Source organism: Naegleria lovaniensis, assembly GCF_003324165.1.
Source record: "Naegleria lovaniensis strain ATCC 30569 chromosome Unknown tig034, whole genome shotgun sequence".
In the NCBI taxonomy this organism is placed as follows: domain Eukaryota; phylum Heterolobosea; class Eutetramitea; order Acrasida; family Naegleriidae; genus Naegleria; species Naegleria lovaniensis.
In genome coordinates this window covers 156328-172912 of record NW_025407857.1, presented here as the reverse complement: position 1 = coordinate 172912, position 16585 = coordinate 156328, and the positions used below count along the sequence as shown (strand labels likewise).

The 16585-nt window shown below is 35.3% G+C and overlaps 6 protein-coding genes across 6 annotated transcripts; 2 read left to right on the top strand and 4 right to left on the bottom strand.

The window, feature by feature from the left end:
• Positions 1 to 222: 222 nt before the first annotated feature.
• C9374_008644 (uncharacterized protein) lies at positions 223 to 1110 on the top strand (the record flags this gene model as incomplete). Its single annotated transcript, XM_044698743.1, has 1 exon — positions 223 to 1110. The coding sequence occupies one exon, from the start codon at positions 223 to 225 to the stop codon at positions 1108 to 1110; it is 888 nt and encodes a 295-aa protein (XP_044545284.1).
• Positions 1111 to 1183: 73 nt separating this feature from the next.
• C9374_008643 (uncharacterized protein) lies at positions 1184 to 2926 on the bottom strand (the record flags this gene model as incomplete). Its single annotated transcript, XM_044698742.1, has 1 exon — positions 1184 to 2926. The coding sequence occupies one exon, from the start codon at positions 2924 to 2926 to the stop codon at positions 1184 to 1186; it is 1743 nt and encodes a 580-aa protein (XP_044545283.1).
• Positions 2927 to 3822: 896 nt separating this feature from the next.
• On the bottom strand, positions 3823 to 4756 carry C9374_008642 (uncharacterized protein; the record flags this gene model as incomplete). The annotated part of the gene is made up of 3 exons (XM_044698741.1): positions 3823 to 3924; positions 4074 to 4361; positions 4478 to 4756. The coding sequence occupies 3 exons, from the start codon at positions 4754 to 4756 to the stop codon at positions 3823 to 3825; spliced, it is 669 nt and encodes a 222-aa protein (XP_044545282.1).
• Positions 4757 to 4970: 214 nt separating this feature from the next.
• Positions 4971 to 5663, bottom strand: C9374_008641 (uncharacterized protein; the record flags this gene model as incomplete). Its single annotated transcript, XM_044698740.1, has 1 exon — positions 4971 to 5663. The coding sequence occupies one exon, from the start codon at positions 5661 to 5663 to the stop codon at positions 4971 to 4973; it is 693 nt and encodes a 230-aa protein (XP_044545281.1).
• Positions 5664 to 5995: 332 nt separating this feature from the next.
• On the top strand, positions 5996 to 14367 carry C9374_008640 (uncharacterized protein; the record flags this gene model as incomplete). The annotated part of the gene is made up of 5 exons (XM_044698739.1): positions 5996 to 6557; positions 6703 to 7016; positions 7071 to 9057; positions 9195 to 12309; positions 12417 to 14367. The coding sequence occupies 5 exons, from the start codon at positions 5996 to 5998 to the stop codon at positions 14365 to 14367; spliced, it is 7929 nt and encodes a 2642-aa protein (XP_044545280.1).
• A 1415-nt stretch (positions 14368 to 15782) lies between these two features.
• C9374_008639 (uncharacterized protein) lies at positions 15783 to 16446 on the bottom strand (the record flags this gene model as incomplete). Its single annotated transcript, XM_044698737.1, has 2 exons — positions 15783 to 16114; positions 16281 to 16446. The coding sequence occupies 2 exons, from the start codon at positions 16444 to 16446 to the stop codon at positions 15783 to 15785; spliced, it is 498 nt and encodes a 165-aa protein (XP_044545279.1).
• Between the last annotated feature and the right edge of the window lie 139 nt (positions 16447 to 16585).

Sequence of the window (16585 nt, the reverse complement as noted above, 5' to 3'; positions counted from 1 at the left end):
AAAATAGGTTTAAATCACCACTGCATATTCACTCGAACATAACTGTTCAATAATAAGGCTTCTCCCTATTCTTAAGAAGATCCAGCCATACAATCAGGATTTTAATTCCGTTACAAAATCTTCATAGATTTATTTCTTGGACCAAGTCAAACTTGTAATAAGCGGGCACTCGAGTGCTGCCGCACCACGCACTCCATTTTGCTGCTGAAAATATTTCAAAAAATGTCTACTTCTTCTGCTCTAATTCAAGAACGATTCAGTCACATTAAAAACGTGATTCTTGTACTATCAGGCAAAGGAGGTGTCGGGAAAAGCACAACATCATGTCAATTGGCACTCACACTTGCATCGTTACATCCCGATAAACAAATTGGTATTTTAGACGTTGATATTTGTGGTCCATCGGTACCTGGTATTTTAGGCTTAGCTGGATGTGAAATTGTTCAATCCACAAATACTTCTAGTAACACGGTTGGATGGTTGCCTGTACAAGTTCCATCAGCACCTAATGTGAAATGTATGTCTATTGGATTTTTATTGAAGAATAAAGATGATGCAGTGATTTGGAGAGGACCAAAAAAGAATGCCATGATCAGACAATTTATTGAAGATGTTAATTGGGGCGATTTGGATTATTTGATCATTGATACTCCACCAGGTACAAGCGATGAGCATATTACATTGTGTGAGATTTTAAGAGATTTGTCATTTATTGTCACACAAGAGCAACAGCAACAGGATCAAAACACTTCTTCTTCCATTCATATTTCCACAAATATTTATGCTATCATTATCACCACTCCCCAACAAGTGAGTACCGTGGACGTGAGCAGAGAGATTACATTTTGCAGAAAGTTGAACATTCCCATCAAAGGTATTATTGAGAATATGAGTGGATATGTATGTCCCTGCTGCAAAGAAATTACATTTATCTTTGGATCTGGAGGTGGAAAAAAATTATGTTCTGAATATAATATTCAATACTTGGGTTCTATACCTATTGAACCAGAATTAGCCAATGCTGAAGATAATGGAATTAATTACATTAAGAACTTTGCAAACTCGGTGACTGCAACACAATTTGAATCCATAGTCAAGAATTATTTGTAAAAAATGTCATTTTTTTGACACAGCGTTCAAGATTCTAGAGACATTACATTGATAAAGAAAATATATATATATATTATTGATTTGCATGAGATACAAAGTTAATGAGTGCAATCACATCATCAGTGTGCACAGGTGATGGTTGCACAAACATATTGTTCGTTGGTACTTGAAGAGTGTTTGCAGAAACATCAATCTTCAGAGGCTTCTTTGGAGAAGATTTAGATCTCTTTCGTTCCTGTTTGGTTGGTGAAATTGTCTTTTGTGATGTTGCAGGGGACATGGAAAGAATGGTTGAGGACACTGTAATTGCAGGTGCACTGGTGGAGAGTGAAATATTCGTTGAAGTGTTCAATACAGCACCACCAACCGATTGTTGCTTCTTCTTCTTACTTGGAGAAGATGCATTGGAGCTTGATCTCTTTCTCTTAGTCATTGAGGAATCTTGTGAGGATTCAGTGAGTGCAGGAGCGAGTGATGGTTGTAAGAGTTGACTCAATTCCATGTTATTGTGAGTGTTCGTAGCAATGGTAGTATTGGCTTGGAGAGAGGCTGACACAATTTGCAAGAGAGCACTCGAGTTCACTTCACCAGTATTGTTGCTTGTTGTTGGAGCTATCATACTCGCTGTATTATTACTTGAGGTCTCAACCACTGCTGTATTCGCTGTGCTTGTACTCGATGTGTTTGACTTCTTCTTTGAAGCCTTTTTCTTTCGATTGGTCGAGTTGGAATCTCCCTTTTGATTCTTCTTGTACAAGTACAAATCATGAAAGTAGTGATAATTGCATACCCAATTAAAACCTCTTTGCACATAATCACTCTTGAAATCATCTTCACTACACACTCTCAATGAGAATCTCAAACGATTGCTAATGGGATGATCACATCCTTTAAGACAACACATGGTTTGTGTTTGTTGATGAGCATCCAATGCATCAATACTAGTTGTGGTTGTAGAGCAAGTACTCGTCGGAGATGAAGGAGATTTCTTCTTGGAGGAGCCTCGCTTGTTGGTCGAGTGAGCAGTCGTCGTACTAGCCTTCTTTTTCTTAGTTTGCTTTTTAGCCTTAGGACGTGAATATTCTTCATCCTCTTCATCCATCATTAATTCCAATTCTTCATCTTCATCCTCATCTTCCTCATCATCGGTCTCATCCACATGATCCAATACAAAATCAGCATCTTTTTCATCATGAGAGGAGGAGGCATCACGAGCCTCATCGACTTCGTCGGACATGTCCTGAGGTAATTCCTCTTCAATTCCCTTACTCGTAGGAGAGAGATGAATACTAATGACGGTTGGATTGCTTGGATGCGAAGTTACAGAACTGGAATGAGCTCTCTTGTAGATTTTTCTTTTACGTTGCTTGTCCAAAGTAAGGCTTGATTCTTCGTTCATGATATCCATCGATGATCCTTGCATTAAGAGAACAGTTGTTGTATTGTTCATGGTTGGTAGTACTGGTGTTGTACTTGATGTAGTTGGAGAGGATGATGACTTATGACTCGTGGCAATAGGAATTGGAAGTGGTAACATATTCGTAGAAGCAGTTAGAGAATTGGCGGGCTCAGAAAGTGCAACGGCTCCTCCCGAAGTTGAAAGGCTTGTCAGCATGAGCGCATTAAGGCTTGTTGCAGAGCCATCCGTTGTGGTCGACGTTGGAGAGCATGCCAAAGGTGAGGAAGAGGAGGTAGCAATCGAGTTAGCAGAGGAGGATGGGAATGGCAAAATTTCACCAGAGGTATGCAAGAGAGTCGTGGTACAATTAGTGGTAGGTGATGGACATCGAACTTTATCAAGGATGACCTTCTTCATGATGTTGGCGAGAGTGTGTGTGTGTATGTAGAACGTTTCCGTGTGTGTGTGCGTGGTCAAAGTCTGTGTGGTTGGTTGTTGCGAGTGCAATGAACTTGTTGTATGCCCGAAGAGGGATGGCCAATGATTCACAATGAGAAGTTGTAGAGTTGTTTTTTTGTGTTGTGAAATTGTTGTAAGAACAACTGCCGCTCATAAGGCTCGTCGTTGTTGTTTCAACAGCGCGCGAATGTGAAATTACACAGAGAGTGGGAGGCATCAGAACGAATCAAGTGAATGTGTATGAGTCTATTGATTCAATGCAAATCTCTCTGTATTATTGTTGTTGTATGATCGTTGTAATTGACAATCATGTAAGCGCTTTGTGTGAATGAATCATACATCATTGAGCATTAAAGTTTTGTAACATCGAAAGCGGGTCTATCAAATTGGAGGTATATGGCCAATGATGGATCCATCTTTCATCGTCTTTCATCTAGAAATTGCCATGTAAATACATGTATGTGAGTGGCGCCAATGTGCATGCAAAGTATGAGTACCAATGCAATGTATAAACTCGTCGTGATCACTTCAACCAAGTGTGTGCGCCAGTCAGTGGAGAATCATGTGTTTCTGTGCCATGGTTAAGGCTATACCCGTGACAAGATTCTAGAATCCACATTTGAGAGATGCATACAATTTCCACAAACAATGTGTAGCTTCCAATTCTGTTGAACACGTCAGCACATGGAGATGATTCAATATCATTTCACTACGATGGAAGTATCACCTCTGAATAGGGAGATGATTCAATAAATATCATTCCACTAGTGGCTAGTACACATTGTACTCTTGTATACATTGTTAATACTAGTAATCTTATTTCTTATTCTTGTATATGACATCATCTACTCATATCAATACTTTGATGTGATCAAGACATCAATATCACTGAGTTTGTAATTGGAATAGTATGCATCACGATCAATGACTTGATTCTTTAAATTATCTTTCATTAACTATTTCAATATGTGTGTGTATGTGAGAATGATCATTGAGAGAAATGCATTTCAAACATTTGAATGTACATTAGAGAAAATCAATCACATGAAAATAAAACACATAAAATCCACACATAAAGTGCCCATACAAGGATTTGAATACATACATTTACATTTCCCATAAATTTATCAATCAATGACAAGACACAATCATGTCCTGCAACTTGTGCCTTTCGTCTTGGTGTTTGAAAATCCTTATTTTTCAAATAAATTTTAATTGAGGGATGTGAGATTAATAATTTTACAATTTCTAAATATCCTTCTTCACAAGATAAATGTAGTGGAGTATTTCCATTAGAATCTTTAGCATTAATAGATATTCCTTTTGATATCAAGTATTTCACAATATGAGTATTACCCCATTTACAAGCATGATGAAGAGCATTCTTTTTGAACTGGTGTGTGACAGGGAAATATATTTTGAAAAAGGAGAGTCGTATGAGAATAATGTCATTGAGCCGTTGAAATAATGTGATTTAATAATATTGGTGTTGAAAATACTAGTACTTACAACATCTTCAATATTAATTGGATATAAATAATATTGTTGATCAAAACATCGTTGAACATAGGCTAAATTCGAAAGAAGTCCTGAATTTAAAAACAATTGTTCACGATTGAGTGCATCGTCCTCTTCGGATCCGAATAAATTACCCATGGGAGAGAATGAAATACGTGGTTGGGGTTGTTGAGAAAGATTGGTTAATGCTGCTGTTAATGTTGGATGGAGAGGAGGAGGGAGCAGCTGTTGTTGTGATTGGCTCGAAGAGGTCGAGTGGTTTTGTGGCATGCTAACGCGTGTAGGTTATTTTTGGTGTGAGTTCGTTTTGTTTCAAATGTTATTACGTGCTGCTGCTGCAGAAGAAAACTTTGGTGAAATGGAATAGAATCAAAATCAGAAACACAGCAAGACAACTGCAGAAAGTAGTAAAATTTCATTTCAAAAATACAATATTTAGGTTATATAACAAGTGAGTGAGGAGTTTTTTTGGGAATGCAACAAGTTATTGAGAGGATGATGTCTTGTTGATGTTATTGGATGAAGAAGACAATAATTTCCTTTCCAATTCCAATAATTGTCTCTCAAATCCTACATTGGGTTGGACAATGGATCTCTTTTGTTGAACCATTTTCAAAGTCTCTTGATACGTCCATCCATTCTTTCTCATCAAATAGGCAATGACAATGGATGCACTTCTTGATCTTCCTTTCATGCAATGCACAAGTACATGGTTACCTTTTTGAATGGCTTGATCAATATATTCAAAGGATTCTTCAAAGATGGTATCACCAATATGTTCATCGTCTTGATCAAATAAATGTAAATTTAAATAAGTAAATCCTTCTTCGGGATAGAATGGTTTCAACGACTTGACACATGTAACGATGTGAGTGATGGAATTCTTATTGAGCTGAGGAACATTCATGGCATCGGAGAGATCTCCTAGCCACAGGTTGGAAGTGATTCGAGTGGCTCCAAATTCAGAGGGATAGGGTAAATAATATCGAATGTGTTGACTTGCTTTATAATAATAGGGAAGAACCATTCGAAGTGTGTTGGTGTATAGAGAGGTGTTGTTGTTGTTATCATTGTTGTTAGTTGCTTGTTCCGAAGGTGTGCTTGTTGTGGCAGTTGTGTTTGAAGGAGACATGGCTTGTGGTGGTGTTGTTGTTGTCGTGGAATTGGTTGATGACATTTTATGTTGGATTTGGGATGATTTTAAAAAAAAAATTTTCAAACACAGCTCGAACCGACCTCAGTGATGAACCCTGTGATGACACATCTTGAAGCAGGATATCGAACAACTTTCCGAAGTGTTTTGATGTACATTGTTAGAAGTGTTTCTAAATCAATGTTGCTAGTTCTGTTCTGTATGGTGTGTATACATCAGCCGAAATTGATATCCAAAATACTTTTCTGAGTACCGATCGTCGGTGAACATGGTACTTGACCCAACAAACAATACAATTAGATTCCAAATCGAATGGATGTCCAAAACGCGCTACTCTGGGTTAAGGCTTCTAAAAAATGTTCCTCAATAATGGCCTCTCTTCACCACTGAGCCATCCTCCCACCACTCCAACGGCTCATGCGCACAGTAGTGATCAGCCTCAAGATAGGAAGAGGGTTCACCGTTCCAATAACAATAACTTGCTCAATCTTAGTATCAGCTCTCCGCCTTCTAGTACCGACAGCAGCGGTGATGATTACTTGAATCATGATATAACGACGACAGATTCCAACGTTTCTCCAATGTCTTTACGCAATACCTCATCCCTCTTCCCACCTAGTCCTTCATCAACTGTTCAATACAATTCGGTTCAGAATGGTTTAGATGAAACACATCTGCAAAATGATGGTATTACATTTCGTGAGGAAGAACAATGTATGACCAACTTTAATGCAAAATATATATCACCTGTGAGCGATGATGGTATGACCTCGTACAAGTCTGGCACTAGTCGAGATGGAGTGGATTACTTTAGGTGCAAACGGTTGAAATTAAAGCAAGTATCAGCCAATATTAAATTTAAGGAAATATTTGAGATGGTGAAACAAATTCCACCTCCCGTTACACTTACTTTGAGTTGTAAGTTTGTCTTGGTGATTGTATTTCAACGAATGAGATGATCACACGTGATGTACAAATATTAATGACATTCTATTCTTTCAATGTGATTTTTTACGATTCAATGACATTCAATGTGATTTTTCAAATGTCCTCTCCCGAACAGTAACTCCAAAGGATATTTATCAATTTATTCCTGATCCACCAAGATTTAAAACCGAGCCTCAATCAGGACTTCATCCCAAGCATGTGGATTTGCACAAGTACAATCAAATTCGAATGAACGATGAAAAGACAAGATTCAAATTATTTGTCCCATCTAAATACGTGCCTCATTTGCCACCATTAAAACGATTTGATCAATTCATGCCCATAGAGACTCTGAATAGACCTGAAGATTTATACAATGCAGTACCATTGAATATTCAAAAGATTGTATTGGAGAATATTCGAGTGAAAACAGAGAAATTTCATCAACGAGTAAGTATTATTTGTAATGATGATCATTTTCTCAAACCATATTTCATGATTCAGATTTCTTCCTTTCAATATTGCAGTGTTCTAGTGATGAGAAACATGTATCTCGATTCTCTTGTGGGTATTAAATTACCTCTTCTCAGAGTGTTAGATGTACGATTTAATCTCATTGCATCCTGTGATCAAATGACACCCATGTTAAAAGAATCACCATTTCTTGAACATTTAGTGGTTATGGACAATCCATTAGAAAAGATTCCAAATTATAGACAAATTCTCATTGGAAATTGTCCAAGAATCATTTCATTCAATGGACAAACTGTTTTATTTGGAGAAAAAGAGACTTGCAACGATTTGTATGGAAGTGAGACTAGTAAGAGCACATTTTCATTCCTAAGATGGGATGAAAGAATGAACAACTTGTGCGAATCATTACAACTGGAATCATGGCAACCTGAGAGTATTACTGTATTGTCTCTTTCCAATGCTAAACTCTCTGAAATACATGTTGGGAGTATGGTTAATTTATGTAAATTAGATGTATCCAATAATCAATTGAAAACACTTGTTGGATGTGGATTAGAGAGGTTGGACAAGTTGAAAGAATTCAATGTAAATTATAACCATCTTTCAAATGAATTGGAATTGAATGTACTGACCTATATTCCTTCATTGAGATATTTATGGATTTGTGAAAATCCATTTCCAAAAACACCATCGACCTCTGCTAGTTCAACAACGAATGGAGAAGAGAATTCCTCCTCAGACGACTCGGATCGAATTTGGTACTTGGTTGTTTTTCTAACGATTAACTTAAAAGGAAATAATAGAAATGTTGGGTTATTAGAATTAGATGATACCATTATTACGATTGATCATCGATTAAAGGCCATCAAGAAATACTCTCCATCTGTAACTGATGATGATTTGAGACGATTGAGATGGAATTACAATCTCATTAATCATTATGGACATCATCAATTGAGAAAGTTATGTAATGGTCAATTCATGTCCATAGTTACCAAACTCGTTTTAACAGATTGCCATTTAACATTGGCAGATTTGAATTACTTTGTGTCTCTTGAATATATTGATTTACATGGAAATAATTTATTGAAAATTATTGGGTTGGAGAAATTGAAGAATTTGAGATTTATTGATGTTTCAGGAAATCCAAAATTAAATAGAGATGAAGTCACTCAAGCACTCGGAAAGTTATCATCTCTCATTCACGTTTCATTGGCAACAGATTTAACACAAGTATTATATACAAGTAGCGGTGGAAATGACAGTACCTTGAATCAATCCATGAACAGTTCGATCAGTGTGGTGACCACTGGTGGTAGTGAATTTCATTCTCCTTCTAGACTCAAAATGAATCAACACTCTCGCTCACCTCACAAGATGGATCCATCTTTACACAATTCATCTTCCATGATGATTTTAAATCCTCACTCTGAAAGTACAGAATTTGTGAGAAGATTTTCCATTCTCAAAATACTGTTAGATAAGAATGACAAATTACTTGTATTAGATAATATTAGAATTGATGTTGTTGAGAGATCTCGAGTGATTAAAGAGTTACGAGATTTGTCAGAAATTGAAGAACTCAAATATAGATATCATTTGAGTATCATCTTGCAAGTCGTAACAAATCCATTCACAGACAAGGTGAAACTTTCCTATAGAGATATTGTACCTGGAAAATTGTATGATCCTCAAAGAATTACAAAATTATATTTAAGAGAATGTGGATTGAAGGATGTTGGTACTGATTTATCTCCATTCGTTAATTTGACACTATTAGATTTATCTCATAATATGATTAATAATGTGTTGGACATTGGTTTACAAAAATGTTGTGCCATCAAATATTTAGATTTAGGATATAATAACATTTCTAACAAACTCGCTGATATTGTGAATATCATTAACCGAATGACTGATTTGGAAATGATCTCTATCCATGGAAATCCAGAAATTGAAAAGGTTAAAAATTACAAGATTAAGATATTGAAAGAATTGAATTTAACTGATTTTGATGGTAAGTAATGTGTTCAAGTACAAATTCAACTAATCATTTTCTAATACAACCATTTCTAATACAAATACATTTCTAACCATCACATTTCTAATACAATACATTTTTCTAATACAATACATTTCTAACCATCACAATAGTCAATCCTAAATTAGTAATATTCAATACTAAAATTACAAGTCAAGAAAGACAAATGATTTGGGAAGAAAAAGTATCACGTTCCTTATCACCTATAGACATGTCCTTTGAATCTAGATTACAACGAATCATTGAAGAAAAAGGATACAATAAGAAAGATCCACTCTCAATCACTGAAATTAATTTGAATGAATCTGGTATTAGCGTGTTGGGAGATTTTCTCTCCAAATTGCCTCGTGTTGAAAAGTTATTACTTCGTGGAAATCAATTCTGTGAGAGATTATCCAAATCATGCAGTGGAATTTTATCATTGAGATATTTACGAGTACTTGATGTGAGAAATAACAAACTCACAGATTTGGAAGATTTAATTTTCATTGTGAATCAAAATGTATTTTTAGAGTGTTTAGGTGTTTATAGTCCACCTGATGAGAATGACGATGCTAATTATCCAAAAATGACTGAACAACAAGTCAGACAAGCCATCATCTCTAGAACACCTCGATTAGCAAATATTTACTGTCCATTTTGGGAAATTGATGAAAAAGAAATTACCATTGATGAAATTATGAACTATTGGCCATACAACAATGACCACATTGAAATCTCCAATAATAAGAAACTCTTTCGATTCCATCATAGCCTATTTATGAAATATATTCAATCCATTCAAGAATTTGATATTTCTCAAATCCAAGTTCAGTCTCACACCATTGTTTCATTAGACTTGTCCAATTCCAAACTAGTACATGTCGATTTTACGAACTTTGTGAATTTAAAGAAGCTATCTCTACGAAATAATCTCTTGGATGATGATGCATTTAATGGTAGTGGTCTCTATCACACTCCAATTGAACAATTAGATCTTCAACATAATTGTATTGAACATTTAGAGACTATTTCTAAATTTATTGATGAAAAGATGAACACTCTTCATCAACTCTATTTAATTTATAATCCATGTTTCAAGATGAAGCAGAAGGATCGTACTCTCATTGCACACACGACAGAAAATCAAGCCATTTCTCCAGGTCTAAATGTTTCATTGAATGACATGGAACAAGTTCTATTAGTGAATCCATCCATTGTTGAATGTTCAAGCGAATATATTGCTTCAAGAAGAAAATTAATTTCATTATTGAAATCATCTAAAAATCCAAAATGGTCATTTATGTTAGATGGTCTCTATGTGAGTGTGAGTGAGAGATGTGAATCAATATCCAAACAAGTTACAATTCATGAATTAGAGACCATTCGATTAGAATTAATTCTCAATGAATCTAAATATAGTGAATTGCAAGCAAATACCACAACAAGTATTACACTGAATTTCAAAGGATTGATTTTATTGAACTTTGACATCCTTTCAAAATACCAAAATTTAATACATTTAGATTTGAGAGGAAATTCTATTAAACAATTGGATCGAAGAATATTCAAAACGTTACGAAAATTGCATTACTTGGATTTGAGAGATAATGATCTATCAACGAGTGAACAAGATGGTGTATTGAATGTCATTGGAGAATGTCATTCTTTGAGAGTGTTATACTTGCAGAGATGTGGTAAAGACATCTTTTTGGAACCATTCGAATATCATGTTCGAGTATTTTCAACACTTCGATTATTAGTGAGTGTTGATGATGTAATGAATCCTTTTCCTCTCTCAAAATCTCAATTATTAGCGATTCAATATTTGGAAAATAATTATCAATTATCACCCAATTCACTTTCAGATATTGTAATTGAGATTGGAATTGAATCGAATGCACAATTTTGGACAGTCTTGTTAGCATTGAGTTGTCTCGTAACATTATATGATTCAAAGAATACGACAAAGGTGGGAAATATGAATAGACAGAGTGCCAGTGTCATGGTGAACCAAACCTCATCAATAACAACACGTCATGATGAGACTGCCATCCTCACAGATTCAAAGGTCCAATCATCCTCCAATAAGGCTATCACTCCACCGCCGTTAACATCATCCTCTAACAAGGCATGTACACGGTCGCCATCATTATCTTCACCCAACACTCTCACCAATACTTCACAATTTGATTTAATTGGACCAAAATCTATTCATTTCTCTTCTATTCAAATTCCAATACAAGATTATAGATTTTTATTATTGAGCCATGTGAGAACATTGGAACAAGTGGATGGAAGTCCAGTACATTCCAATGAAAAGATTCATATCAGTGTTGAAATTTCTAAATTAAGAGATTTAATGGATCGAAAATATTCATCTTCATTGGATACTTCACTCTCCATGATTCGACCTGTATTGACGTATTCAACGGTCAAGAAGAGTATTCTCGCACAAATCAAGAAGGAAGCAGCAACGAATGCCTTACTCTCTCAAGTCAAGAATACAAGTATGATTTCAGGAAGGATGATTTCGGATGATGAAAAACGAACAACCAACACTCCAAGGATGAATATTATTGAGTCCACTAATGGTAGTCATGACCATACGTCAAAAAGACTCAAAAACTCCTCTGTTGTTACCTTCGCTCATCCCATTCCAATCATTGAACCTCAAACCATTGATGCTCCAATAGTACCTTCACAACATGGATCAACTAGTCTATTAACGACTGATAAGAGATCTCATCTCTTTTTAAATGATCCATATGATGCACTTGTACCTTTTAAATTTATTCAAGATAATTTTGATAATATTTCTATTATTCAATACTACAGACAATTATTAAATATTAGAAATCAAATGGGAGATGTATTTGAAGGATTTTTAAATAGAATTGAAATGATCCTATTTTCATTACAATTATTTGCAATATGTTTCTCTTTTACCATTCCATGGCCACAATATTTTACAATGGTTGTGAAATGGGTTGTATTAAGTATTGGAAGTATTGATTTGTTGTGGAATACCTTTCATGTGAATAATTATTATTTTAAATATTCTATTGAAATGATGTTACCATTACTATTTTTAGTATTATTGTTATGGAATCCATCGTTTGATCGATTGAAATTATTATTTGTAAAGAAATTGGGATATACATTACTTTCAAGTGTTTTGATGACCATTATTCTAGTAGTGATTGGAACATTATTAGCATTGACTGTATTTCCACAGTCCTATCAGAGGTATGTTTTTTGAATGATTGGTTCTTTTCAATGTGTTCTGTTCAATGTGTGTTGTATACTTGGGATGAATGAATGAATGGATGAATGAATGCATGAACCTGCTGCAGTATTCTACAAGGTAAAGCACCCAACGTTACTGATGTTTGGATTGTGTTAGGTGTGATTCTCATTCTCATCATTTCTTTATGGATCATGTTCTTGATTTACATGATACTATTTCGATTGAAATACCAAAACTATTCATTCTTTTACTCTTACTTACTTAAATCAAGACAACGTGTACTCTTTTTATTATTTACATTCTTTTATTTCATTGCATTGAGAGATATTATAGCTACTTTTGAATGTCAACAAGATTTCATTACCATTGCAACTATGAAACATAAGAGTACATGGATTGATTATATTGGAGAGTATAATACCACAAGTAGTAGTAGTATTAGTAGTAGTAGTAGTATTTTGAATACAAGAATTCAAAGTAGTAGTATTTTGAATAATTCTACAACAACTACTTTGAATTCTACTACAGTAATGAATAATGGAACAGTAATGAACAACACACTTCGAATCTACAAAGATGAAACATGTCCACTCTCATTCTATAATCCACTCTTATATCCAATCATGTATTGGGTATCGATTGGATTTGGTATTTTATATTGTCTATTCCTTCCACTCTTCTTCATGATTTTAATTCATAGAAATTCAAACAAGTGGATCCAATCTTTGAAACAAGATGAAAGGTTATTGCATTCAAAAAAGATTCAATATACCAATTGGATCAAGAAGGATCGATTGGAAAAGAAGAAGAAGAATTCAAGCAATAATAGTCATAGTAGTGGTCATTGTGCTCAACATGGTAATACCAATTCAGGAGCATTACATCATCGCCACACTGATGAACATGCAACACCCATTCAAAACACTAGTACCAATGAACCATCCTCTCAACATGTTGTTGCGAATACCAATGTTACTACTATTCATACGACCATTCAAAACACTACCAATGCTACTACTACGACCAATGGTACATTATGTACAACCATTCAAGATTCCATTTCAAAAGAAGAACGTAAACTCTTATTGAAATCCATTCACAAAGATGAACGTTTATTAGAGAGAAAATATGTGAAAACCATTCGACAAGAAGGCACATGGGGTATGAGTGTTTGGATGGAATCTTTAAATCTTCATCGAGGTATTCCTCGTCATTCCATGATACTTTCTCGAATGATTCCTCGTCATTCCATGATCCTTTCTAGAATCCTTGCTTGGTTTCAACACATGTTTCGATATCAACACGTCTTGTACATGATGGAGAGAATTGTATTGTGTGTCATTTCCTCTTTTTTAAATACTCATACATGGATTCAAGCACCTATTGCCAGTGGATTGTTATTCTTAATGGGATTGTATTGTATGGTGTTGAGACCCTATGCTGAATTGAGTGATTCTCTTTCCAGTGGTATCATTCATTTATTGTTAACATTTAATGTATTATTTGGATATTATTTATTGAGAATGAATGATCTTGGTAATGAGTTTGGAGATTCTTGGATTCTCTCTGAACAAACACAAAGTATTGTTTTGTATGTGGTGAATGGAGTGGGTGTGTTGGGTGTGTGTGCATTGTTATTCCTCACTCCACTCGTAAGGAAATTGATTTGGATGAGGAGAAATTTATATGCACTTTCATATGAGGATAAGTCTCATGGTCGATATTCAAATTCGACGTTTGCATCATCTTCTTTGCAACGATCAAGACCACAACAACGATTGACCATGACAGGTTTGCAACCAATATCATCATTGAATGAAAAGAGATTGTCTAAGAGAATTCAACAAGATGCTGAAATGAAAGATTATGCTTATGAAAATAGTTATTTTGACATGATGGATGAGGCAAGTTTTGACACCAACTTTAGCTATTATGGAAACTTGAAAGATGAAAAGAATGAAGTCATTGAAATTGAATTACACTCACCCAGAGCAAACGTGTTGCAATCCCCAAGAGCTCAACAAATCATTGCTCAGTCAAGTCAATCCAATGTTTGAAAGTTCAAAATAAATGGCACAGTGGCTGCCAGTTTCAATCTTGAATCCAACAGTGTTGGTTCTTCATTGCACGTTTCTTCTCTTCAAAATTCAACGGTGCCCTTCTTCAAGCAATTAGATCTTATGGGCAGCTGGATGTTGATGACGAGCGTTTTGTCGCAAGCTATGCTGATGTTTCAGGATTGAAATGCCTTGTTGAACCTCCTTATGTAAATGTACCGCTGGGATCAAATATATCAATGGTTACTGTACTTGCGTAAATAGTCTTGGTTAAGCTGCAACTCTAGAACACAGATATATTCCACAAAACATCATCAAAATTCTATCCATTCACTTCAACTATCATTATCTGTACTACTCTACCTCCATCAATACCATCAACACCAACCCAACACCAGATACATTTTCTTTTGATCGATCTTGTTCAGTATCGCTAACATTTACAGCCACACTCACTAAATTTTTTAACCATGTTTTGTTTTTGTACACAGCTGTTAAACTGTGATGTTTTTTGCAAGTTCTGTTTGTGAATAAATTCGTTGTTCACTGCCTATGTTACACTTCCACTCGTTAACTTTTGGTTATCACATGTTGGGAAGAGGTATTTACTGTTTTCAAAAGTACCACCTCCTATTGCATCGATTAATAACTGAAAACAAGTTGCATGAATCGTTTGGCTTCCTTCCGCAAAAGCAGCGAGATACATCAGTACTGGTGCCGCATAGAGTCTATTATTAGAAGCAGCCCAACACTTACCAGATGCATGTAATCCGAAGTTATGTAACTGTTGTTATTATATTCGACAGTGGTGTATATCATTGGTAACTGCAGTCAAAAGGGTTAAAATGTAGAAAGTATTATATTGGAATGAATATAAGATTTATTTTGATATAACAGTAATTCATTATTTTGATGATATCTTATGTGATTAATGTCAAGATGTAGTTGACTATAATAACACTGTAGTATAGTCCTGTTTTACACTTAAAGATAGTTGTTAGCTCTTTTGCATATCTCCTAAAATACGTCGTTTCTCTTTCCGTATTGAGATTTTGGTTTGTGCACATGATTCATTTTCTACATGGCCAAGAGATGTGGAGTATCATCAGAAACAAGTTACCTCTATGGTGTGAGAATTACTAACTCTTTGAAAGAAAATGAATAGTTGTTGGTCTGAACGTAGTTAGTCCTTTATGTGGTGCTGTTCGCCACTTTGTCAAATGCTTAGAGATGTGTTTTATCAAAACGATCCTCCGTTTCAGTTTTATCAAAACATTTTATTAGAATATGAAGACTATGGCAGTGAAATGCTTTAACTTGGGTTTTGCATTTTGCAACATTCATACTACATCGTCGATGAATAACATTATCATGTGGAGACAACGATGTCAAACAATTTATTGCATCGAAATCATTTACAATTGACCACAATCAGCAACCTTAACTTCTTGGAGTGGTTTATCATTTGGGTTGGTCTTTGAGTTCTCAATTTGAGTAACAATTTCCATTCCTTCAACAACCTTTCCAAAGACAACGTGCTTACCATCCAACCATGGGCATGGAACAGTGGTAATGAAGAATTGAGAACCGTTGGTGTTCTTACCAGCATTGGCCATAGACAACAAACCAGGCTCAGTGTGCTTGATCTTAAAGTTCTCATCTTCGAATTTGGTTCCGTAGATGGACTTACCACCAGTACCATTGAAGTTGGTAAAGTCACCTCCTTGAATCATGAATTGCTTGATGACTATTTTCAGAATTAAGCCATATTAACAAAATTCATGTATTTTCATCGAGTCAAAGCAAAGTGGTTTGGCATTGTAGAATGGTACAAGATAATTGTTGTGGTGGTTACAATTGATGAAAGGATGATGATCATTCAACACACACACACTCAAAACTTTCATACATACCTCTATGGAAGATAGATCCCTTGTATCCGAATCCCTTCTCACCAGTGCACAAGGCTCTAAAGTTCTCAGCAGTCTTTGGAACTACATCGTTGAACAATTCCATCACAACTCTACCTGCTGGGTTGTTTCCAATGGTAATATCAAAGAAGACTTTTGGTCTGGACATTTGTTGTTGAATATTTTTTTTTTGCAATTCCGTGAAACCAAGTTTTACAAAGCAAAAGCAAACCGAAAAAGGTCTCTTGTTCTCACCAATAGTATGTAATGATCTTTATTAGATGTGTGCGTACAACACAGGATCGTGT